This window comes from Nanorana parkeri, unplaced genomic scaffold, assembly GCF_000935625.1.
Source record: "Nanorana parkeri isolate BGI_ZX_2015 unplaced genomic scaffold, ASM93562v1 scaffold504, whole genome shotgun sequence".
In the NCBI taxonomy this organism is placed as follows: domain Eukaryota; kingdom Metazoa; phylum Chordata; class Amphibia; order Anura; family Dicroglossidae; genus Nanorana; species Nanorana parkeri.
The window spans coordinates 86881-111186 of NW_017306772.1; the positions used below are offsets into that span (position 1 = coordinate 86881).

At 41.9% G+C, this 24306-nt stretch overlaps 1 protein-coding gene across 2 annotated transcripts in view; it reads left to right on the plus strand.

Annotated features, from left to right (window-relative positions):
- LOC108790809 (F-BAR domain only protein 1-like) overlaps window positions 1-24306 on the plus strand; it is a 129128-nt gene that overhangs the window by 63953 nt on the left and 40869 nt on the right. For both annotated transcript variants that reach the window (XM_018561160.1, XM_018561161.1), the window contains exons 5-8: window positions 4791-4865; window positions 4951-5092; window positions 13234-13386; window positions 15569-15673. In XM_018561160.1, the coding sequence (XP_018416662.1) occupies window positions 4791-4865; window positions 4951-5092; window positions 13234-13386; window positions 15569-15673 (475 nt within the window). The remainder of the gene's footprint in view (window positions 1-4790; window positions 4866-4950; window positions 5093-13233; window positions 13387-15568; window positions 15674-24306) is intronic.

Consider the following 24306-nt stretch of genomic DNA (forward strand, 5'->3'; position numbering starts at 1 on the left):
AATTCAAGCAATTAAAAACCTATTCAAACAGCTGCACATATGCAATCTGGTTTCCTTCACATCACTGTTAATTTCGTCAACGAAAATTTACATTTTTTTTTCTGGGGTTTTTTGGCCATTTTTCAGTGACAAAAACTAAATTAAAGAGTAGCTAATGGGATGAAAACGATTTACATCCGGTACTCAATTTTCGGCAACTAAATCAATAATGAGAATCGTTGTCAAAGATTCTCATTATCGGTTTTTCTTCTGGCTGCTGCAGTCTGTGTCCCTTTCGATCCCCGCTACTATTGCACCTGCCAACTGTCTGCTGTCAATCAGTAGAGGTGGACCTGATGGAGAAATTTCTCCTTCAGTTCGGTCCTCTGCTGATTGACATAAGGCAGTAAGCAGGTGCAATAGCCAGCCTGCTATTGCAATTTAAAATAACCAATAACAGGCTGGCTATTGCTTCTAGCCACTGCCTGCTGTTTTGACATTCATCTGCCTCAGGAGCTGAATCCAGTGAAATGGAACCCCCCCCCCCGCTTGAGAATAGCTTAAATAAGGCATTACACTAAAAATAAACATATTAGATTTTAGTCGACTAAAATCGACTTCAATTTCGTCGACTAAACTAGACTAAGATAAAAAATTAATATGATGACTAAAATGCGACTAAAAATAAATTTTCATCAAAAGACTAAAACGAAAATGAAATTTGGTGCCAAAATTAACATCGCTTCACATGTCATCAGAAAGCCACACTTGCCAGCACTGTCTGACCATCTTGCAGCAAGTCAAAACTAATTTTGTGGATCAACCTCCCAGCACTCAACTCACAAGATGTCATCAGCTCTAAACGAGTCTAAATGCCGAAAGTGGTCAGGCGTGGTCATGTTGGCCTTGCAGTCAAAAGGATACTACAAAACAAGTTCTGAGTTGTGGTTAGACAATTCTTTTAATTCTATCATTTTGATTATATGTTAAGGAATCCAGATTGCTAAGGCGCAGATGTTTGAAAAGGTTTTGTACTTCAGACAGCTTGACATACCTGGAGAGCTACGGCCATTCTGTGCTGTAAGAATATAGTGGGAGCATGGCAGGGGTTTGATGGGACTATACATGCGCCATCTGGTAGGAGGTCACTTTACCTGATGTTGCCTGTAAGATTGCAGAATGCTGGAACATTTTGTTCTGCAGCTGTTATGTGTTTGCACTCTGCTGACGGGAGAAGCTGAACACAAGGATAGCTATCGTCAACTGAAAATATGCTAGGGTTTCCAGTAAATGAAAGGTTACTTGTCAGTGGAGTACAAATTCTTCTGACATTGCTGAACTGAATACTGACATCTTTTCAGCTGCTGCTGATTGTCCTCTGTGTGGCTTTCCCTGTAATCCTCAGGATGATATGAGATAAATGGTAGGGCAGTGTGGGGAACCCAAACAGACTCCACAATATGTTGTAGAAGCAAGCATAGTGGGGAAGCACAAAATGGAGTCCAAGGGTGTCAAATTCCTGTAAAAAGTAAAGTGAACAAGAACAATCCTGTAGGTAAAAAATAAAGTTAGGTCTGGTGACGGTCTCTTTAACTTTGGTAGAAGTCAAGTTACTACATTTAGGGCTTGGGATCCAAGGTAGTTCCACAGGGACACAAGGATCAATGTGGAAACTAACACAGGTACTTAGACAAAGCAGGGGCCATGCATTACAGCTGTACCTTAGAGACATTTTAGGCTGGACCAAGTTCATTTTAACGTTCACTGTTGCCTTAAAAACATGTAGATATTAGAATTTTTCGACTAGCTGACAGATACTGACTGACATAGTTCCAGTCTTGCGGTTTTAAAGATCAGTAAACTGATGTATAGTATCTGCCTGTAGCTAATTTTAAAACCTGCAGCCAACATGTTTCCCCATTTTTATGACATTTTCAGGGGGTACGCAAGTGTACATCACTATACATCTCTAGTTTCTCTCCTCCCCACTGGGTGCTGCTCTGTGTCCCCTCTGACACAGAGCAGCACCCAGCGGGGAGGACAGAAACGTTAAGGAGGCTGGGGGGGGGGGGGGGGAGGAAGCGCTGTTCACGGTGTCACAGGTGGCCAAGCTCTCCTCCCGCCCCTTTCGACCTCCTGTGGCAAGCAAATCAGGATGGAGAGCAGTGCTTGGAGAAGACAACTGTCACAGGAGGCTGAGCTGGCGGTGTGGGGGAGCTGTCAGCGGTGTCTCTGGAGGCTGAGCTCTTCTCCCACACTGCCTGCGCAGCCTGCTGTGACAGTGAGTCAGGATGGAGAGTGGTTATAAGCCCAGTACTCTCCCAAATTCTCAGGATTGGCACCAATACCAGTATTGGTATCGGTGCATCCCTACTTATAGTCCGTTCAAAAGACACAGAAGGAACTGTTCATTGGATACAGATTTTTTTCAATCAAGCCTAAACCTTCCAAGGGGCATTCCTAAAAAAAATAGGACTACTAGGGGGGCTGTTCAATCCCCATGTGCTTTTTCAGTAGGCCATATTCTTTTTCCTCCAGTTGGGGGTAGAGTAACATTTGACCCTTAGCACCATCAAAGTATTTCTTTACATTTTTGCCTATGCACTTAGTCTTCATATTTCCGAACAGCTGACTCTATCTCTCTAAGCTCTGCTTCCCTGAACTTCCTGTACGATATCACCAAGGGCAGAACAGTCTGTCTACTAGCTTGGAAAAGGAAAGCAGGAAGGAAAAAGGAGGAGAGCAGGGGGAGGGTAAGGGCTTGTGGAGATGCACACAGCTTACTAGCACACACAAGCGTAGCTCCATAGCACCCTACAAGAGAAAGGAACCACCCTAAAACTGCATATCAGGGCCAGTGGTCAGGGGAACAGCTGATTCTGATGCAAACTAAAGCCTTTAAACATCAAGAAGCAGCATCCATTGTAAGTTATATTATCAGCATTTGAAATAGCTTATAAACATGTTTACCTTAATATCACTTTAAATCTAGTTTTATTGGTGTTAAAAGGCCTCTTTTTGAGCCTTTTTGTGATGTCTCCTTGATGTTGCGATTGTGTAAGATAGCCTTTCTTGTGGCCACCATGTCAGAAGGCTTTCAAAGTTATCACCGTTGTCCTATAAGGAGCCCTGTTTGACCTAGCAAAAAGACAAAGTTGTCTTTGAGATTAAGAACCTACTTTTAAGTGCTGAGCTCGCTGTGATGTAAACTGTTTTTAAAAAAAAGAACCTACTTTTTATCCAAAGTGGTCTCTCCTTTTCAGCTTTTGAGGCTATTTGGTGCCTGACAAAGCGTAGGTCACATGTTTTACCTAAGGAGATCTCCCTCGATTGCATAGATGTGGTCATATGGGGTTTCCCTCTAGGCCACTGATTCTTTAGGCTAACGGATTCCTTGTTAGTTATTCTAGAAGTTCCCAAAAACAGAATCTCCGACTTCCAGATCCACTATTTCTAAGTGGATCCCACAAGCTGTTGTGCAGGCTTATGAATTTTGAGATTAGTGCCTCCTTCTGCTAAAGTTGACTCAACTTGTGCTTTTCGTCATCAGTCCTATGTGCTTCTCATCTGTAAGGCTGAGACCAGATCTTCTGTACATACTTTCTCTAGTTTTAGAAGTTCTGTAAGCCACTGTTTAATGTCCTTGGTTTCCCTGTTGCTTTGTTTGTTTGTTCTCGGACTGATTTGCCTGTGTTTGTTTTTTGTGTGACAACTTCTCTGTTTCGACTGGTTTTGGATGTCCAGATTTTTGTACTTGTACTCCTTTTTACTTTGGATTCACTTCAGAAGTTTAGATTTGGGGTGATACCATTTATTGGCTAACTAAATGGATCACGGTGCAAGCGTTGGAAGCATGCAGGTTGTTTCTTCAGGCATAATGTACTGACTGTAAGAAACATGCATTTTATACATAAAATAACAAAGAGATGCATACCGTATGTTATCAACTTGATGCATATGAGTGACATTGAGTGCTAAAAAGTTTAGGATAAATATGTAGCTAGTAATTGGTGTCTTTGTGAGACACAGGAGCCGACCTGTCACATGGGCGGTAAATGGGGGATAGTATGAGTCTTTTGTAAAGTCTCTTTGACGTAGAGATCTTTTCAGAAGTTCAGAGCTATTCAGTGTAGTCTACATGGTTATCTCAAGCAGTCTTATTAGCCCTGCCCAGTACACATTTGTAAATAACAAGAAATTCCTATGTTAGTGATGAAAAGGGCAGGTGTGCTGTAGTCGTAAATTACTTCATGTTCTCTAGGATGACTATGCGGCTCCACCATACTGTACAGCAAGTGAGCATTGTCACCTTAGGACAGGAAGTGTTACCAGGGAAGCACAAATGTGAAAGTCCAACCACAATTTACTGGACATTGTTAAACAGGCAATGTGTTTTCATTACAAATATGCTCTAGTTGTCACTTTAATCTATAATGTTTGGGAACCTAGACATTACTTTGTTTGCATGGTTATTTTTTGTCATATCTCTATTTATATAAAAATGGAAACTGTATGCCCATATTTGTGAATCCTATTGGTAAGTCTATTCCTTCTAAAAGAGGGAACATTTTAGAGGATATATGGCTGATCAAACTTAATAAAATTGTCTTGCGCATCCACTGTCATCCTTTTTAGTTGATTTCTGATATTTTCCTTATGCAGCCAAGTTTTAAAATGAATAAAATATTTGCAAAGAGTTTCTTCTATGGTTATTATGCTGTATCGGCATAGCCATTGTGGTAGAAAGTAAAGAAGTATATTTTTTATATATTATTATAAGCCCTCATTTAATCTTATTGTTTAACTTTCAGGGCTGCTGTGGAGGAAGCTTACACAAAGTCTATGCAAAAATTGTCCAAAATGGTCAGCAGTGGAAGCCACCTGGGGTAAGTAAGGCATTTGATAGGTTTTGTCGTAACCCACAACACTATATGTTTAAGGGTGCGTGACTAGCTATGCTTTTCTTTACAGTACCTTTGCCCCAATGTGGGAGATGTTTCGGGTGTCTTCAGACAAGCTGGCTCTCTGTCATCTAGAACTAAGCAAGAAGTTGCATGACTTAATAAAGGAGATCAATCGATACGGGGAAGAGCAGGTCAAGGTGCATAAAAAGGTGAGTTTTGGTGTTGCAAGTCATTTTTTGTAATGGATTTTAATAACGTCAAATTGAACTCAAAAGGTGAGGATTTGCTATGTTGTAGTGTACATCTAGAAAAGTTAATTGTTCTTAAGCAGTACATGGAAAAATATTTATGTTGCCTTGAATTCCTCCTGTAAAACAGCAGTGCACTTGGTACCCTGGTATGTGGGTGTGTCTAGGCACTCCTGTGCCTACAGACTGTTATCTGACGTGTGAAATCTAAGGCAATGCTGCCTCTAACTGCTAGTGTTAGGAGATGTCACTACTGTAATACTCCTTGTTCTCCTGGACTCTGACATGGAGTTTTGCCTCTACCAAGATGGCCACCCACACAAAGAGACAGTGCAGAACAAGGCAATCAGTCAGTAATGGGGAAAGATCAGCTGCAGGCAGGCCCTTGCTCTCTGCCTGGCTTTTTTTTTTTGAGCACAGCATTCAGTTCCCCTTTAACAAATATATTTATTGTACAACCTCATAGACGCACAGATAATGAAACCTACACTTTAAGCATTTTCTGTCATTTATTTTAACCTTTTAAAATGTTTTATTTTTATTTATTTTTGATACAAATATTTAATTAAAAAGTCTATTTTTTACTTTACTTTTAGGGGCTTCGGGGAAATATTGGGGGTCTAAACGGAACCCTGATATTTCCCTTTTAAAATAGAAAAAGAGATTGAGAACACAGAGTGCTCTATCTCTTTTTCTGCAGCCGCTGTTATAAATGAACAGGAATCCTCTATACTGAGTGTTCCTGTTCATTGATAACATGAGAACATAGTGCGTTTACTATAACTACAATCATGAATTAACAGGAGGTGTTGTAGATCACTTCCCATTCATTCATAATTGAGGATATAATGACCATACCATGTCCTCAATTATTTACAAACACTCAGTGATCACTGAATATTTGTACTCGCTCTCCTTCCTAACAGCTGTCACGGGAGGCTGAGCTCTCCTCCCTGCACCGCTCGCTCAGCCTCCCGTGACAGCTGTTAGGAAGGAGAGCACTGGCTGTCTTCGCCCCCACACACCGCTCTGCCGATCTGTGACAGGAGGCTGAGCGGTGTCGGTAGAGAGATGCTGGCCACTCGCAGCTCTCTCCTCCCGCAGCGCTCGGCCGCCTGTGACAGTTTCTCTCCTCCCCGCTGGGACACAGAGCAGCGCCCAGCAGGGAGGAGAGAATAGGATAGATGTACCGCTATTTCGGCCAGAAAATGGCACTTTCGGCATTTTGCCAAAAGTGCCATTTTCGGCTGATATGTTTCAGTGGCCGATATATCAGTGCATCCCTAATAAATACCATTTTGAGGTTTTATTGGTGAGTAGCCACCAATGAGTAGATCCACATATTCAGGGAGTCTCCCTCATCAACCAGGAAACTGAGAGGAAGGAGAAAATGTAAGGACGGCAGGGCAGAGGAAGCATGGTGCCTGTCCTAGGGTACCTGTACAAATTGCAGTGCGATCTAAGATTCCACCATATTTAAATTCATGCATATATAAGGTCTCAAACCCAACCAAACAAGTATCTCTCTAATGAGTCAATTAAATAGACTACATTGTACCTATGGCTAAGGAGGGACAACCTCGTAAAACGATTCCTCAATATCCACAGTTGCAGTAAACACACGTCAGGGCTCTAATACAGATATATTTTTTTAATTGAAAGTAGTTGTTATTCTAATATATTATTCTATATGTGACCTATGTGTTGTTACATGTTTAATTATGTCCCTTTGTATTCTTCAGATGACACCTTAAAAGCCCCATTTAGTTTTTTTTGGTATATATTTAAAATATAGGGGTCTAGTGTTCCTGTTTCTTTGGTGATTCTAAATATTTTGTATAACTCAATTAATCATGGTCATTGTAATGACTGTATAGATAAAAGTGCTCATACAATAAAGGTTTTTGTCAGAAGTGGAAACTAGTAAAAGCTCCATAGATTTGCGGGTTTAAAAGACAAAAGTTGCAATAAACGGAGATCATGTGCAAAGGACACTAATCTGTTGCATCTAATCCAAATTCATTTTACTGATCATAAATTCGCTAAGACATGAGTTCTAATTAGTTGCTAGGTTTACTGCACTTTGTACATTATAGTTGTTGTTCGCATTTCCTTAATATACAAGCCTTCGTGGCTGTCACCTTTATTCTGCAAAAAAATGAGAAGAAGCTGAGCACGAAACACATCTCTAACATGATACAGGATGTCTTATATTTACTGCGGTGAGCCAGCTGACTGTGTCTATTTCTGGAAGGAAACCTGTAAACACCTGGAAGTAGCATATGATTATGAGTCAAAATGCTAAGCTTCCCAAGTTAAAATGCTTTGCATTGCAGAACCAAAGTAGCACTAATCATTATGCGATTCAGTATCTGTAAATGTATGATTCCAAAAGATAAATGCAAGGCTCTGTCCACTGCTGGGACCTTGATTTTTTGATCAAATTTATTTAGAGTAAATCCACTACATTTAATGCATGATCCATAAATAGATACACAAAATACATATATTATACATACATATTTAAAATGAAGGTAGTGAAGTGATCAACCCTGGGTAATTGTGGGCATAGCGTTCTGTTTTGGCTTTTTTTTTTCATATCTCTATAGGTTGAACTCAATGGACATCTTTTTTCAACCTGACTATGTAATCACCGTATCCAAACAACTGCAATAGTGGAATGTATCTCTATATATTTGGCACAACATCTTTCAAAATAACTTTTTTTTTTTTCCAAGGCCAGGTGCATAGAGCCTCCACTATCAAAAATGTTGAGGCCTGTTGCAAGTTGTTACTTATTCAAAGTAACCTTCCCACCGTTCATTTTCTAAGTAATTATTTTAGTGTTCTCAATATTATCTACATTTAATAAGTTACCATCTCTTTCCCTATGGCTTGGTAAGAATACAGTAATTCCAAATGTCAAGTTTATGTCTTCGCAACAGGCCACTTATTGCGTAATTCAATCCTCTTAATCTTTCCACAATAATATAACATTTGATTTGGAGAAGGATAATCATATTTCAAAGGACAAGATTTGATCTCAACCATCCGTTCCCAGTATCTTGCAGTAGAAATGAAAGCTCTGTTGATCAATTTAAATTTAGATTAAGATCAGTTGCCGCAACTGTTTTACACACCTCCTTATAGCCGTCCAGAAGAATGAAAAGTAATCATTTCTGCTTATATAAATCTTTAACTGTTTAATGATTTAATTATACTTTTTTTGCCCAAGTTCTCTTTTAGCTGGATGGTTTTCCAAGATGAGACTTAGTTTATCCTAGCTATGTTGAAACTCCACTTTTTATCATTCCTAAATACTCCCCTATTTTCCTGCAAGAACATCAAAAAATTTAATCAATAGGTAGTAACCTTCTCAGTGCAGAGGTTGCATCTCTGTCCCCCTCTCCTCCTGACCAGTCACAAAGCAAATAGCCCCAGGATCTGTTTTGTGATTGGCCAGAAGGAAAGGGGGGCTGAGATGCAACTACAGTGCAGAAGTCTGAATGGGCATGGAAGTTCAGCGGGAATTGGCTTCCCACCCGCATGTAAACTAATAATTTACGGGGAGAAGCAGGCAGGTCCAATTATGACAGGTGGCTTTACAGCAAAGCCGCTCTAAAACTCACTGAACAGCAGTAAGATTTGCAGTTGGCCTTTAAAATAGTTTGTGACTACATAGCAACCACCAACTTTGTAGAAATATATACTCTGACCCCTGCAGTACACACTTCTGACCAGAGTGTAGTTACAATGTTTTACATAGTATTTTAGGTTGAATAAAGACACAGGTCCATCAAGTCCAACCCATTGTGTGCATGTATATGGTTCTACAGATGTGTGCGTATGTATCGGTCCCTGTGTGATCTCATTCTTAAGAGTACTTGTACCCCTGTATTTTACGGTCCCTGAGGAAATTGTCCAAAAGCTTCTTGAACGATTCCACACTCTTAGCTGAAATCACTGCATGTGGCAGCGAGTTCCAAACCCTAACCGATCTAACTGACAAGAACCCCCTTCACCCCTTGTGCTGAAATTTTTTCTCCACCAATTTTAGGTGGTGGCCTCTCGTCTTTGTCATGGAGTTAATCGTGAAATCGTAGTGATCAGGATTATGTTATGTACAGCCCAACATACAGAGTACAGGGGTCAAGAATACATAACATACACCACATCGGGTGCAGCACTCAGGAATTCAGTCCAGTGGCCATTCATGAAATACATAAGTATGTTGGATACAGCAGTACAATAAAGCACCTTCTACAAAGTTTAGTCAAGATTGTGTAACGTAGACTTTATTACATGATTTTTGACTTCTGCAATCTGTATGCTGTGTCATATGTCGCATACTCCTGGCTACTATCCCATGTAAACTGTACTATCGTATGTAGTATATAATCCTGGCCCCACTTTCTTTACACTATTTTTACTTTTAGTTTATTAAACTTTTTTTTCTATTTGTTTGCATTTTTAATTGTTATGTATTAACTTTAAAAAAAAAATGTTTTGTCTTTTTAATTTTAGATTAACTTTATTTTTTTTCAACTTTTTTTTCTTTTTACTTTATTGCTGGGAGCAATGGCCAGTCTGCTATTGGATATTTCAAATTGCAATAGCCAATAGCAGGCTGGCTATTGCATCTGCCTGCTGTTAATCAGCAAAGGAGGGGCCTGAAGTTCTCCATCAGGTCCTCCCATGCTGATTGACAGCAGGCAGTGGGCGGTTGCAATAGCCAGCCTGCTATTGGCTATTGCATTTTAAAATATCCAATAGCAGGCTGGGTATGGCTCCCAGCCCACAGATGTAGAGGAGGCAGGGAGGCGGGGCAGAGGAGCAACGCCCAGACCGGGGGATCGTAGGAGCAACGCCCGGACCGGGGGGATCGTAGGAGCGGCCCGGACCGGTGAGAGGAGGAACCGACAGCAGCAGCGGAAGTACGGGGGGCAGTACGGGGGGAATGTATTGACAGCGCATCTCCTCCCGGCTAGTGCTGGTTGCAGCTGTCTGTGTCCCCTCTGCCGACACAGGCGGGGAGAGCAGCAGGGATTTAAAGGGACAAAGAACGCTGCAGCCAGCACCAGCGGGGAGGAGAAGAGCGGCAACTAATCGATGATGAGAATCGTTGCCAACGATTCTCATTATCGATTTTAATCGATTTCATCGATTAGTTGTTGCAGCTCTACTCCTGACTGCTGAGCTATGTATGCTGTGGCGTACTTTGCACACTTCTGACTGCTGCACTCCAAGCATACGTAGTGGTCAGGAAGATGTAATTGGGCAGCAACAATAGTCCAGTGGCTAGCAATTTTGCTGTGCAGCACCGGGGTCCCCAGTTCAAATCCTGGTCAGGACACTATCTGTAAGGAGTTTGCATCTTATCCTTTTGCTTGTGTGGGTTTCTTTCCCAGGTTAATTGGCTCCCGTCTATATTGGCAATGTAATGTATGCATGTGAGATAAGGACCTTAGATTGTAAGCTTCTTGAGGGCAGGGACTGATGTGACTGTGCACATGTAAAGCGCTGTGTATTTTGTTGCCGCTATATAAATACTAATAAAAATAAAATAAATAAAAATATATAGCTCAGTCTACAGAGTGCAGTGGGTCAGGAGTATGTAAGGTTTAGCCCTTTGCACAGAATGTAGTAGTCAGGAGTATTTAACATATAGCCGGGCACGCAGAGTGCAGTGTTCATGCCTATGTAATGTTTGGCCCATCATGTATGCAAAGTGCAAAGCTCAGGAAGTAATGTACACTAAATCTTGCAGAGTACAGCACTCAGGAGTTCAGTCCAGCAGCACATTAGTATGTAACTTACAACAGTAGGGGTATGCAACATATAACACAGCATACAATTTATGGCAGTTAGGAGTATGTTAAAAATCTTCACCAAAAAAAACTATTTCCCCCAGCAAACCCCTTAAATCTCACCCCCCTCCTCTTTCACCTCTGCTCCACCCAGCTCACTTCTGCATCCCCCATCCACAGCTCTGGCCTTGACACACTCCCCTCCCCCTCAGCTTTTATTTCTGAAACCCCCCCACCACAGGGCCGTGCGGTCCGGGGAGGCGGGTAAGGCAATTATCTGAAGCCGACAGCTTTTTCTCCATTCAGACCAGCTTCTAACAGGTTACACAACTGGGAAAGCCTCCCCGCTGTGTAATCTGTTATGGACAAGGGGCGCTTGTTAATCCGGATTTTGGCAGCCATGTTGGGTTACACAGCAGCGGGCTTCCCCGCTGCTGTGTGTAACCTAAAATAGTGAGGTCAGAGCTACGACAACCCTGACCTCACCGCATGTCCCTGCCCAACCCAAAGCGCTCAGGTTTGCACCTCCTCCAAAGCTCAAGCTCACCTGTCTTCCACATGCTTCTCTCTGCACCAGTACATCTCTTTCTTACAGCAGCTGGCCTGGCTCGGGTACCTGCCATGGCTTCCCCCCACAATGTGCAGTGGCTTGCTGCTCCACCTCTCACTCAGCCAGCAGCGGCAGTGAAAACGAGCATGATGCGAACATGGCCATAGAAAAAAAATGGGTTTTTTGGGGAGCTTTTTTAGCAGAAAAAGCACTACAAAATGCTCAGTTTGAATGAGGTCTTAAGGACAAGTAAACTGCGATACATTACATTGTTGTTCTTGGGTTTAGATGCACTTTAAGGATGTAGCTAGTAATATTTTACTAGACTTGTTCAGTAATGCTGAAGATGTTTTTCTGCTAATCCAAACAGCTTTTTCAGCTCAGAACCAAAGAAGCTACTTGAAGCTGCAAAACATCTTCAACATTACAGAATTAATCCATTTGTAAATTACTACTTTCAGCTATACCATAACCTAAATAAATGTGAACTTTCACAGGCTCATTAAGGATGCATTAAAGAGAACTATGGGGTAAGTGTTTTTCCTTATAGTTTTCTTTAGGGTCACAGGAGGACATAAACTAACCTCCTCCCGTGACCCAAAGCTCTGTATATCGCGAGCCATTTCCTGCGATATACTGAGAGCGCCGCAGCGGGGACGGATCGCGACAATGCAGTTGAGATCCGCCCAGCTGACTGAGTGACAGCTGGCTCTGCCTATCTAGAGGCAGAGCCAGCTGTGCCCGCCCCCTCCCACACTCGTTCCTCCACTCAGAGCTGGAGGATCGAACACTCACTTCATAGTTCTCCTTTTAATAATACACAGCATGATTAGGTTTTGTCTTTTATATCTGTCTGAAGTTTTTAGACTTCGTACATATCATAGCTGTCAGTGATATACTGTATACCGAAACGCTTTTGTATATTTGTAAAAAAAAAAAAAAGTCTTAAAGCTATATTTATTCTCCTCATGTTCTAAAAATTTATAACTTAAAGGGACACCAAACTCAGGAGGTAAACCTTAGAAATGCATTCAAGTAACCTAACTATAACATGAGCTTGTAGTCTATCACGTGAGTGAGCTTGGAGGGGTGACTACTTTACAACACACACAGTGACCATGGGGAACAAAAGTAGCCACCCTCCAGAAGGAAGGACAGTGTCAGCACCAATTCAGAGATGATTTGAGGATCTACAGCTGAATGATACATAAACAAGATACGTTTTCGTTAAAAATTAAGGTGCTTCAATGCATTTTAAAGATTTAACTCCTAAATTTAGTGTTGTTTGGAAGTTATAAATGAGCTACCTTATGAGCTGAATGTTGCTATCAGACATGGCTAGTGAATAAAGCAGGATGCATCTTTGTCATACACAAAATAATCTTTTTTTTTTAATCACTTGTGGTAGCTAAGAACTGCTATGTGCATTTATATTCAAGAAACAAAACCTAATGGAAATTACAACTCTGGTACATGAATCACTAATTGTAGGTATTCCATTTACTAAACCAAACTATAGGCAGGCATGAAAAAGCAGTTAATGTAGTTATTTCTTCATTAGAAAACAATTCCTGTGTTTTTCAACTAGTGTACTTGAATTTGTCTTTCATGGTCCTGCAATTCCTTGTGCAGCATTGTTTAGACTGGGAGAGTAGAGCCAACCGAGCTCCGCTTTAGTACGAATTCTGTTGTATCAATGTGTAGTTTTATATTTGTTCTTATTTTATGTTTGTTCTTTACAACAGGCCAAAGAGGAGATGTCTGGCACCTTGGAGGTCATACAGCTTTTGCAGTGTAGTTCACAGCTCCTTCAAAAATCCCGGGACAACTACTGCAGCAGATTTGCTGAACAGGAACGTTTGCGTAGGGAGGGTTCCCCACAAAAAGAGATGGACAAGGTGAGGATAATATGGATTTCTAACTCTTTCAGTAAACCATTAAAGTGCATTACTTAATCAATTCAGCGCTCACAGCTGTATACATCCTAAATCTGCTATGGGCTTGTTTAATCAGCAATACATTTCATAAAATAAATCACTTAAAATAACAAACACATGCAAAAATGATTTTATTTTGTATGCAATGCATAGACATAAAAACATACAACACTTTGTTTTGTTCTTTTGATCAGTGTTTAAAAAAAAAAAAATGTCACTGTAGATACAGAGTATTTAATTTACTCTACACAATTCTATTTTGCTCTTTTTGTTAATGCAACACCAAAAAAAAAATGGACATAACAAATAAAAGTGAAAGAGTTTAAATATAAGGGCCAGTTCACACTATCCCGTCCACTAAAATGCTGTGTTTTAGCAGGTGGGCTAGTGCGTTGTGGCAGCTGTCACTGGTTAGATTTATTTTTTTTTATTTTTTTATTTTAATGCGGAATGTACGATGTGCACGCGCTATTCTGATCCACGTAATGCGCTGCAATCTGTGGTGGCATCCAGCATGTTTGCATTTTATCGCACCACAGCACCCATCACACCCATGTTATGTTGTGAATGGGGCACATAAAAGCAATTGTTTTCTGGGTCCTTGTAGTCACCTGCATTGAACTGGTGCGCTAAAACTGAGGTCACTGCAGTATGTGTGAATGGACCCTTAATGGTTAGAAAAATTTTAAGTAAACAAAAATCAGCAGGAAAAATAATAGCTAAGGGGAGAAGGCCTTAATTAGAGTAAACTGAGGGTTAATAAGGGGCTAAAAAAAACGTTTGTTTTATTTTTTACATTGTCATGTTGTTTTTACTGATATTATAGGCATATCAAAGCTTTATCCCTTTTGTATTACTCTATCTCAAGTCCTATCAGTGTTTATAAACACTGTCAGAAGGTCTGTACTGGTAAATGAGTGGGCTAAGGTTGCTAGTGGTATGTGTCAGGGCTCTGTCATGGGGTCAATGCAGTTTACTGTGTTTATAAATGACATGGAGGTTGGAATTAGGCGTTACATTTTTGTATTTGCAGATGCTAAAAAATTATGCAGGGAAATAACTATGGCACAGGATGTACCAACATTATGGGGTCTGGGCGGAGACATGACAGATGACGTTCAATGTTGAAAAGTGCACAGTTATGCATTTGGGTGCTAAAAACTTACAGGCAAGATAATAATTAGGAAGGGTTACACTGGAATCGGTGTGAGAAAAAGATTTGGGGTTCCTAGTGTACTACAGACTTGGTAATAGCATGCGATGCGAGGCAGCTGCTAACAAAGCAAGAGGAATACTCTCCTGCATTAAAGAGTATTTGAGGGACAAATTGATACTTTTTAACATCTGCAAAACTTTGTTTTGGCCTCATCTTGAGAATGCAGTTCAGTTTTGGTCCTCAATTATTTGAAGGGATGTCCTGAAACTGGAAGGGGTCCAGAGAACGGCAACCTTTAAGTAATCTAAAGTTATTTACCTTAGAGAAGGGCACTTAAGAGGAGACATGATCACTATCTACAACTGAATCGATGCCAGCTGTAAGGTCTTGAACAACTTGATTAATCCTAGGTGCCTGAAGAGGACACATGGGCACAATTTAAGGTGAGAAGAAAGGAGGTTTATTTTAAAATTGCAGAGGGGGTCCTTCACAATAAGAGCAACAAAAATGACTTCCTTGCACAGGTTGTGGTAACAAATTAACAAATGGAAAAAAAACTTAGATGTCTTTCTTGATGAGCACAGCATACAGGGATATGTATACTCTTAGAATTGTTAACTTAATATGACACTCACACATAGGTTGGGCTGGATGAACTTTTTTAATCCAATCTTATCTACTATGGAACTATGTCTGTTTGACCGCAGCAGATTAAGTAACTTCTGTATTTACATGACAACTCCTGGCTGTGGAAATAAATTGCTAGAAAATGCGGGGAGGGGAGCGGCAGTGGGGCAGAAGGACGGGGCATATTACATATACCCTGTGTACCGTGACAAAGATGTGTTTGGTGTGTGTAGCACTCCCAATGTCCACAGATATTTAAACCCCAAACATTCTGTTGAAAATGCTTAACTCAAACGCTGGTGTGTATTATGAACAGATATAATTTGTGTTTGCTTCTTTCAATCACCTTTCATATACCAGGCAGAGCTGAAGACCAGAAAAGCAGCAGAGTCTCTGCGAGGCTCAGTGGAAAAATACAATGCTGTTCGTAAGGAGTTTGAGGAGAAGATGCTGCAGTCTGCACAGGTCAGTAATGTATTTTTTATTTCAAATTCAACGTAAACATCTGTTGCCTGGATAAAGTACAAAGCATGGGTTATTTTGAATAGTAAGAACTATAAGTTGTCATGAAATACCTTTTTAACTTGTCACATTACTGCCAGAACTACTCTGACAACCTGCATGTTTAGGTTTAGGGATAATGTGCACACCACTTTCTACAAAGCATCAAATCACTAGACCCAAGCATTGTAAAGTGGGAAATAAGAGTATGTGCATATACCAACTGTGCTGGTTTTTGCAAGAGATTCATGTTGGCTCAAAACTGTTCTTTTATGGGTGGATGCACTGTTCTTTTTTGGGTGGGAAAAAAACACCTCCACAGCACACAACAGTGTGCAGTGGAGATGTGTTTTTTTCCCCCCAGTGTTACAGAATGAGGCTGTGGTGGCCCTTTCACCTATAGTTCACCTTAATGCCGCTATGTGCAAGTTGGAGTCTTTTTATAGTGCTTGTAGATAAAATACAGGAAGAGAACAAAACCTGTGTTGAGTGCTAAATTAATAGTTTTGCTCTTAGCTTTCAACTTAGAAAGTCTAGATACAGAGGTTTTTTTTTTGTTTTTTTTTTAGTAAGTTGTATATCCTGTCCCTTTACAATAGGGCCGCCCAGGAAGCCACTTGTCGGTAGTGTGGTATGATGACATTACTTCTTCCTGGTGTAGTAATGTCAACTAAAACTTGCTTTCAAAGAGTTTACGGAACCTTGTGCTCTGTCTCCAAGTCTAGCAGCCATTGCTGTGAGGAATTATCAAGCTTCTCCTAGCTTCTAGTTAAGTCAACACAGATTACGTACCCAAGCTGCCAAGTATTTTTTGGCACACTTGAAAGAAGTTAAATTGAGGCCCCCTGATTAGAAGCTACAGTATGCTCTCTGCAAAGATCTGAAACATGGGAGTCCCTTATAACAGGGCAGTCTGTTTTGCCACTTTGGTAATATGGAAATCTTTGTGACCATTGATCTGATGGATTAAACACTACTGGCATAAACTGTACTTTTCTAATGGTTTAGAAATCACTTTAAAGAAAAACTCCAGGCAAAGTACAACCCTTGTAGTAGGGTTAAGTGCTCGTTTTTATCTAGTGTCTAAAATAAAAAGATATACTCACCTGATCCTTGATCCTGCAGGCGGTTTTCCCCCTCCGCTCCACCTGTGCTATATCCCTCAGCGTCCTCACTTCCGATGCCAATGTACTTGGATGGAGGAATCTCCAACTGGCCAAGCTTCAGTATCTTTCTACTCGGCCCCCCTGGCTCTCAAAATACCTGAACAATGGCTGCAACGAATCGGATTGTACAGGTATTTTGAGAGCCAGTGGGGCCAACTAGCAAGATACTGAAGCTTGGCCCAGTGGGAGATTCCTCCATCCACAAAGTTTAGCGTAGATGGAGGAATCTGTTGCACTTTTTCCATCTGACCACAGAAAATCTGCAAATAACCTATAGGTGTATGGCCAGTTTAAGTGTACCTCTAAATGTGGTGAAGATATCCTGGTAAGTGGCATGTGAACACTGTGCTCTGCATTGTAACACTTTCCAAGCCTGTGTGTACTGTGTCAGCTGCAGAGTACTCTTCTGTTTTCGGAGTAGCCGTGGTACAGCCCCTAGTGTGCCCAGTCTTTGATGTCTCCCTGTTTAAAGTAGGGTATACACTGCGAATTTCAGACAGTTTGCACAGTGGGTGCCGCTGTTGACACCATTCCGTCTGACATGCCACCCAGATAGAAGGAGCCAGTTGAAAAGTCTCCAGCCGAATGAAGCTTGCAGCTACCAGCTGCAAGCACCTTTTAGGCATTCTGACAGCGGCCGCTGTCGGGATACAGTGGGGACACCAGGGATTTGTCCACCCATGCAGCTTAGCATGGATGGAAGAATCTGTTATATTTTCTTTATTTAGTGGTCAAATTGAACAAAGAAAATATAACAGTGTAAGCCTCTGGATGTACTAGTAGTATCCCAGTATGTGGCTTTTAAGTACTGAGCTCTACATTATGGCACTTCCTACACTTTGTGTAGTTTAACCTCCCTGGCGGTATTCCCGAGTCTGGCTCGGGGTTAATTTTCAGTACCAAGAAATGTCACTTAATTCTGTAAGTGATTCTAATTTACTATCGCTGTTTTCTACCTGGTCTAAAACGCTTTTGGCCTAAAACAGCGACGATTCTGCAACCAAGCTCTGTCTCTGTACGCTCTCTCTGTTGATAAGTCTGTCTGTGGTTAGCATATCTTGATATGTACTATTTTCGCACAGGACTCTGCTTTGTCACTTATCAGTTGCTTTTGGATTGTAATAATATCTTGTGTTATAATAAGCCACAGCTCTAAAAGTGTTTTCCACTTTTAGAGCTGTGGCTTCACCTGCTGGTGTGACCCAGTCTCTCATTACTTCTAATAATGAAGGTTGGTCAGACTGCTTTAAGGGAACCGAGTCACAATGTTAACCGATGGTTGCAAATTTCTCTTGAAAATTTAATGATTAGTTACTTGTAACTGTAACTGTTTAGTCTGAGGAAACTTAGCGCTGATGTCATTCTCCAGGGACAGCGTTGTGGCACGTGCACTTCTTTCTCCATTCTCACCCTTTGCTGCAAAAGTAAATATCTTCACGCTGCTACTGCTGCTTCATAGCAGATTGTGGATAATTCAGTTTTTGTTCTCGCCTCACTGGCCCCCTTCATTGACTTGATTACCACTAGCTGCCTACAACCCTCACCAGCGACTACTGCCTAGGTTTTCTGAGTGTGCTGGGCCTTGCCTTTTTTGGGGTATAGTTACTTACCGCTATCATGCAACATACACTGAGTGGCCAGATTATTATGACCACCTGACGTTTGTAGGCAAATTAGCTATAATTTTGCGCTGAAGTTGCTAGAGGGCCAGACCATTATAAATGGGGAAGCAGGTTGTTTACCACGACAGTAGAAGTGATTTTTTTTCCGGAAGATATGGGTAAACAACGTGATTTAACAGCCTTTGAACATGGGATGATTGTTGGCTCTCGGAGTCATGGAGCGAGTATTAGCAAAACAGCAGAATTTGTTAAATGTTCAAGAGCAGCTGTTGTTAAAGTGTTTAACTCCGGGCCGGCCATTGTATAAAAACGGCCGGCCGGGAGCTCTCTAGGTCTGAACGGGCGTCTTTAGACGTCCGCTCAGACACGCCCCCTCACGCGTGCCGCTGGGCGCACGAGCGAGAAATGGCCGATATTTAAAAACAGCAGCGATGCCTGTTAACATACAAGCGATAAGCTCCATAGCTGGCGGATCGATTGTATGGGGAAAGGATCGGAAGATTAGGGGTCTTAGAGACCCCTGATGTCTCCATAAAGAGGACCTGTCACATAGGGGGGGTTTATTAGCCCCAGTATATGATGGCAATAAAGTTTAGTGGAAAAAAATATTAAAGTTTCCCCCCCAAAAAAATTAAAGTTACACATAAAAAAGAATAAAAAAAACAAAAACATTTTAAAAGTCCCCACCCATACATACACACATGCAAACATGCGTCGAGGGCGCATACGTGAAAAAAAGACGATTGCGCCCATTACGCCGCACATGTTACATATGGCGTGAACGTCACAGTGGGAGCAATAATTAGAGGGCCATCAATCACTGATAACACTAAACTGATGAGCGGTAAAAGCTTTTAAAGCGTCGCCTATGACCAATTTTTGGTGTGGTAGTTTTCTGCAAATTCGCGGACGCGCGCAATTTTAAAGCTTGACATGTAAATTGTCTATTTACCTGACATGACCCCGTCTTTTATATTTAACCAAAAAACTGGGTAATAATAAATGTTTAGGGGTGGTCATAATAATCTGGCCACTCAGTGTATTTGTTAAAAGATGTTTAGAGGACTGTCCCACTGCAATGGGTGACCTCCTTACATACTGTATTTTTCCGTGTATAAGACTATACTTTTTTTTTAAAAATATTTACCTAAAAATGGAGGGGGCGTCTTATACACGGGGGGCCGAGAGGAGAACCACGGTTGCGAAACTGCCGGTACCTCTGCAAACTAGCCTCACAAGGCTGATAGGCCTTCAGTGGGCATTCCCACTCAAGGCCTATGAGCTGGTCTCTAGACTTAAGGCTACAGTTATCCCAGTACAGGGCTCTCCATCCTTTAAAGAGACAACTGATAGGAAGGCTGAAGCAGCCTATGCACTGGTTTCTCATATGTTAACTGGATGGGCTATACTCCTGAAAACTCACCTGGCCAGCGAGAATGTCTCCCCCTACTGGTCATCAAACTCTTTGTGTTTGTGGTAGTTATTTGCAAACATTTGTTCTGCCAATCGGGCTTCTAAAAAAGTCCATACAGAACTCCCTTTTACAGGGCATCATCTATTTGGAGCAATGCTGGACAAGATTACTAAGGACCTTGCCCGGGGTTAAGAGTACTTTTCTACCACAGGATAAAAAGTCTATGGAACCTCACAGCAAGTCTGGTTCATCTTTTTCTGCTCACAAACTACTTTTTCGTTCCCAAGCCTCTTCTGACAAAGACATCAAGCCCTCTGAACCAATGTCTCCTTGGGGTCTAAGTGCCTCTGGGAGCCCAAATCTGCCAAGTACACTGAGAAACTTTCCTCTGCATGAAGGTTTGCCCCCACCTCCTCTTCTCAAAATGGCAGGGTCATCTTCTGGGATTCATGGATCCTTGGTTGTCAGGATGGAATCCATTCAGTCAGTAGTGGCCTCCTTGCAGCAAGAGGATTTCCTGGCATCTATTGACATCAAGGACGTGAAAAGTTATAGGGTTAGTCCGGGTGTCCAGCGCTCTGAAGAGGGTGTCACCACACACATAAAAATGTGGTATGGGGTTGATAGTGGTGTGCGGCTTCCAGTTGGTACGGACCGGGGTGCCCAACGCGTGTAATGGTTGAACAAAAGAAGGGGAAAATTAGGAAGCGCCACGACCGGGGGGAGAAATGGTTGTGGTCCACATCGCATCTATCCTTACCTAATGGTGAGTCTGCACACTCCACACCTTGATCCTATCTTATATGGGATTTCTCAACTGTCCACCGTTCTCCTTTGTGTCCCCGCTGATCCCCAACCACTCAAACTAAGAAGGTCTACACCTGCTTGCCTCCACGTCACCTTCGGGTCGGTCCGACCACTCCAACAACTAACCAGGCTCCATTGATTGGACCACAACCATTTCTCCCCTGGTCGTGGTGCTTCCTAATTTTCCCCTTTTGTTCAACCATTGACATCAAGAATGCATACCTTCATGTGCCCATTTGCCAAAGCCACCAGATGTTTCTAGGGGCTGACCCTAGGCTCAAAATAGAAGCAAAAAGTGTTGCGCTAATTAATCAGTACAATCAATATTTAGTGTGAAATATATAAACATGACACATTCCCCAATTACCACCGTGAATGAATGAAGCAAATAATCATCAACAACACTACATTCAGCTTTACAACTGACTGTCCCTTCTGAAACACTGTGTAAATCCACATATAATGAGTGATCATACAGAACAATATACACTTGTGATTCTCAAAGTGTATTTAAAATCAAATGCACAAAAAGTTGGTCCAAAACAAGTGCACTGACAAGTGACAGGTTGTGTCTTCATCTGTGAAAACACTCCTCACCTGACATGTCATTAGACCTCTTAGAAAGATCTTGTGTTTGGTACCCTTTTCAATCCCTTACATGCTCAGATTGATCCACATGTCACAGACGACGGGCCGGGGAGGGGTGCCGAGGGGGTACAAGGACGCGGGAAGGGCCGGACGATGCGCAGGCTATCACCGTCCTTCATTCATCCTCGGAGATCTACCAGCACACCGGCAGATCGCGACGAGAACCCCCAGAGTGCCTCCCAGTCCGCAGGCGTGACGGTAAGGCTGTACAACACAACACGCACACACAAATAAACTAATCTAAGCTGCCACTACCCACAACTTACAGGCATGTGGGGAACCTTTCCCTGGACTCCCCTAGTACGTACATTCTGCGCTCAAGCAGACTGTCACACAGGCTTTGCAGACCATACATATCAAAAAAGAGGGTAACAGTGTTTTACCAGAGAAAACACTGTGAAAGAAGGTTATTAAATTGACCGAGACCTATGATTCATATCAAAATAGACCATACACACTGCTCTCACTAGCAGGCACAGGTTAGCTAAACCAGGCACAATCATCTCTAAAGTTAGTACCTTCACTCAGTCTCCTGCACTACCGCTAGCCACCACTGGAGGGAGACTCACCCAACTCAATCTGGCTGGATACTCAGGCATATGCAAATCTCACATACAATCTAGTGTGCTCTAATGGTTGTGTTTCCCAAGCTATCCTCTCAGCTAGAACCTTGGCGTACCTACTTTTTCCACTGCCCACAACACCCACATCAGACACACAGGTCCCTGCCTAACAATGACTTACAACTGAGCTTCAAGGCACCGATGACGCAATCAACTATACACATGCAACAGACACACAACAGTCTCTTCAGGTTCGTGCGTTCTTTTAAATCAACCTAAACCCAGCTTATTAATTTTATAGTTAATAACCCTAGATGGGCAGTGCATAGAAAAAAGGTAGTTACAAAAAGTAAAAAAAAATAGATGTTACAAAGTGAGACATGCATATATACACTATATTGACAAGAGTATTGGGACACCCCTCCAAATCATTGGATTCAAGTGTTCCATGAAATGTTCTTGCTACTAAATATTCCACGGTCACCTGTTAGTGGTATTATAACAAAGTGGAAGCAACTGGGAACAACAGCAACTCAGCCACCAAGTGGTAGGCCACGTAAAATGGGGGTCAGCGCATGCTAAAGCGCACAGTGCGCAGAAGTCGCCAACTGTCTGCAGAGTTAATAGCTACAGACCTCCACACTTTGTGTGGCCTTCAGATTGGCAGAACAGTGCAGAGAGAGCTTCATGGAATGGGTTTCCATGGCCAAGCAGCTGCATCCAAGCCTTACATCACCAAGTGCAATGCAAAGCGTCAGATGCAGTTGTGTAAAGCACGCCGCCACTGGACTCTAGAGAAGTAGAAACGTGTTCTCTGGAGTGACGAATCACACTCCTCTGTCTGGCAATCCGATGGATGTGTCTGGGTTTGGCGGTTGCCAGGAGAACGGTACTTGCCTGACTGCATTGTGCCAAGTGTAAAGTTTGGTGAAGGGATTATGGTGTGGGGTTGTTTTTCAGGGGTTGGGCTTGGCCCCTTTGTTCCAGTGAAGGGAACTCTTAAGGCATCAGCATACTAAGACATTTTGGACAATTTCATGCTCCCAACTTTGTGAGGCGTCTCAATACTTTTGGCAAGATAGTGTGTGTATGTGTGTGTGTATATATATATGTGTGTGTGTGTGTGTGTGTGTGTTTATATGTAAGAAATTATGAATACTCCTGCTTCCGGGGTTGGATGGAAACATGAAGTCCATGGTCCCATCGCACTCCTGACCGCCAAATCCCTTTGAAAAGCGGGTGCTGTGGTAGTCAATAGGTGGCATCCATTATAATCACAAGTAAAGATAAAGACACCGGCACTCCAAATTCATAAGCAAACGTCTATTTATTGACGTGCGGCATAGTAAATAGCAACTAACGTTTCGGGGTCACAGAGGATCCCCTTTCTCAGGCAAAAGCATGGACCCTTGAATGTGACAAAGTGAAGGAAGATTTCTCCAATGGCAAGCAAAAAGCTAATTCTTCCCTATCCTACCTAATTTAAAAAGAAAAAAGGTTTTGGCTGTACATACATTTGAATTAGTTGCTTTTAAAATTACATTTGCTTTTTCACGGATGTATAACCATTCATTAAAAAAAAATCCCTGGAATGCTAAATGCTTATTAAAGTATGTGCTCTTATATTTATGGTTTAAACTCAAAATGGCGAAGACAGAAAATATGTTTAAGTGCAGACATAGAATAATTTACAACTACATTTGATATATATGTGGTGTCATAAGGCAAGACGGGACTAGCATTCTCCACGGCGCTTTGGACATGTAATTTCTAAATATGTCCCAAAGAGGGCACCAGTGACACAAGTATTCTTTTTAGTTTGCAGAACTTTATTTGGAAGAACCAAGGTCAAAGGTGTTGTAATGTATTTACATTTAAACTGTGTAAGTTGCTAACCTTGAATATGATTTTTATAAGACAGAATATAAAATTGTGTATTACAGTTTGGACAAGGTGCATTGATTTAGGTGTATCTTTGGTTTTCAAGCTTTACAGCATCCTATATGTTGTTGTTTTACATTTTGTCACTCGTCAAATACAATTTGATAATGAATGAGGCTAGTACCAATGTCATTCAGCAAAATGATATTCGGGGTTTGGATGAGTACCAGTCCAGTGCATGTTTAACCCCTTCGTGACTGACGACGTACAGTGTACGTCGCCAGCATCGGGGCTATTTAAACAGACTCCCGGCGACTTTTGCCGCCGGGACTCTGTTTAAACTTGTAGAGCCGACTGTCGGCTTTACAACAGAAGCGATCCTGGCGACTTACCTGTCACCAGATCGCTTCTGTGTCCCGAAGAAGGGGCCGCCCCCGCCGGACGCCCCCGCCGGACACTCCCGCCGTGCTTCCCGGGCTCCGTTGCCCCTCCTACG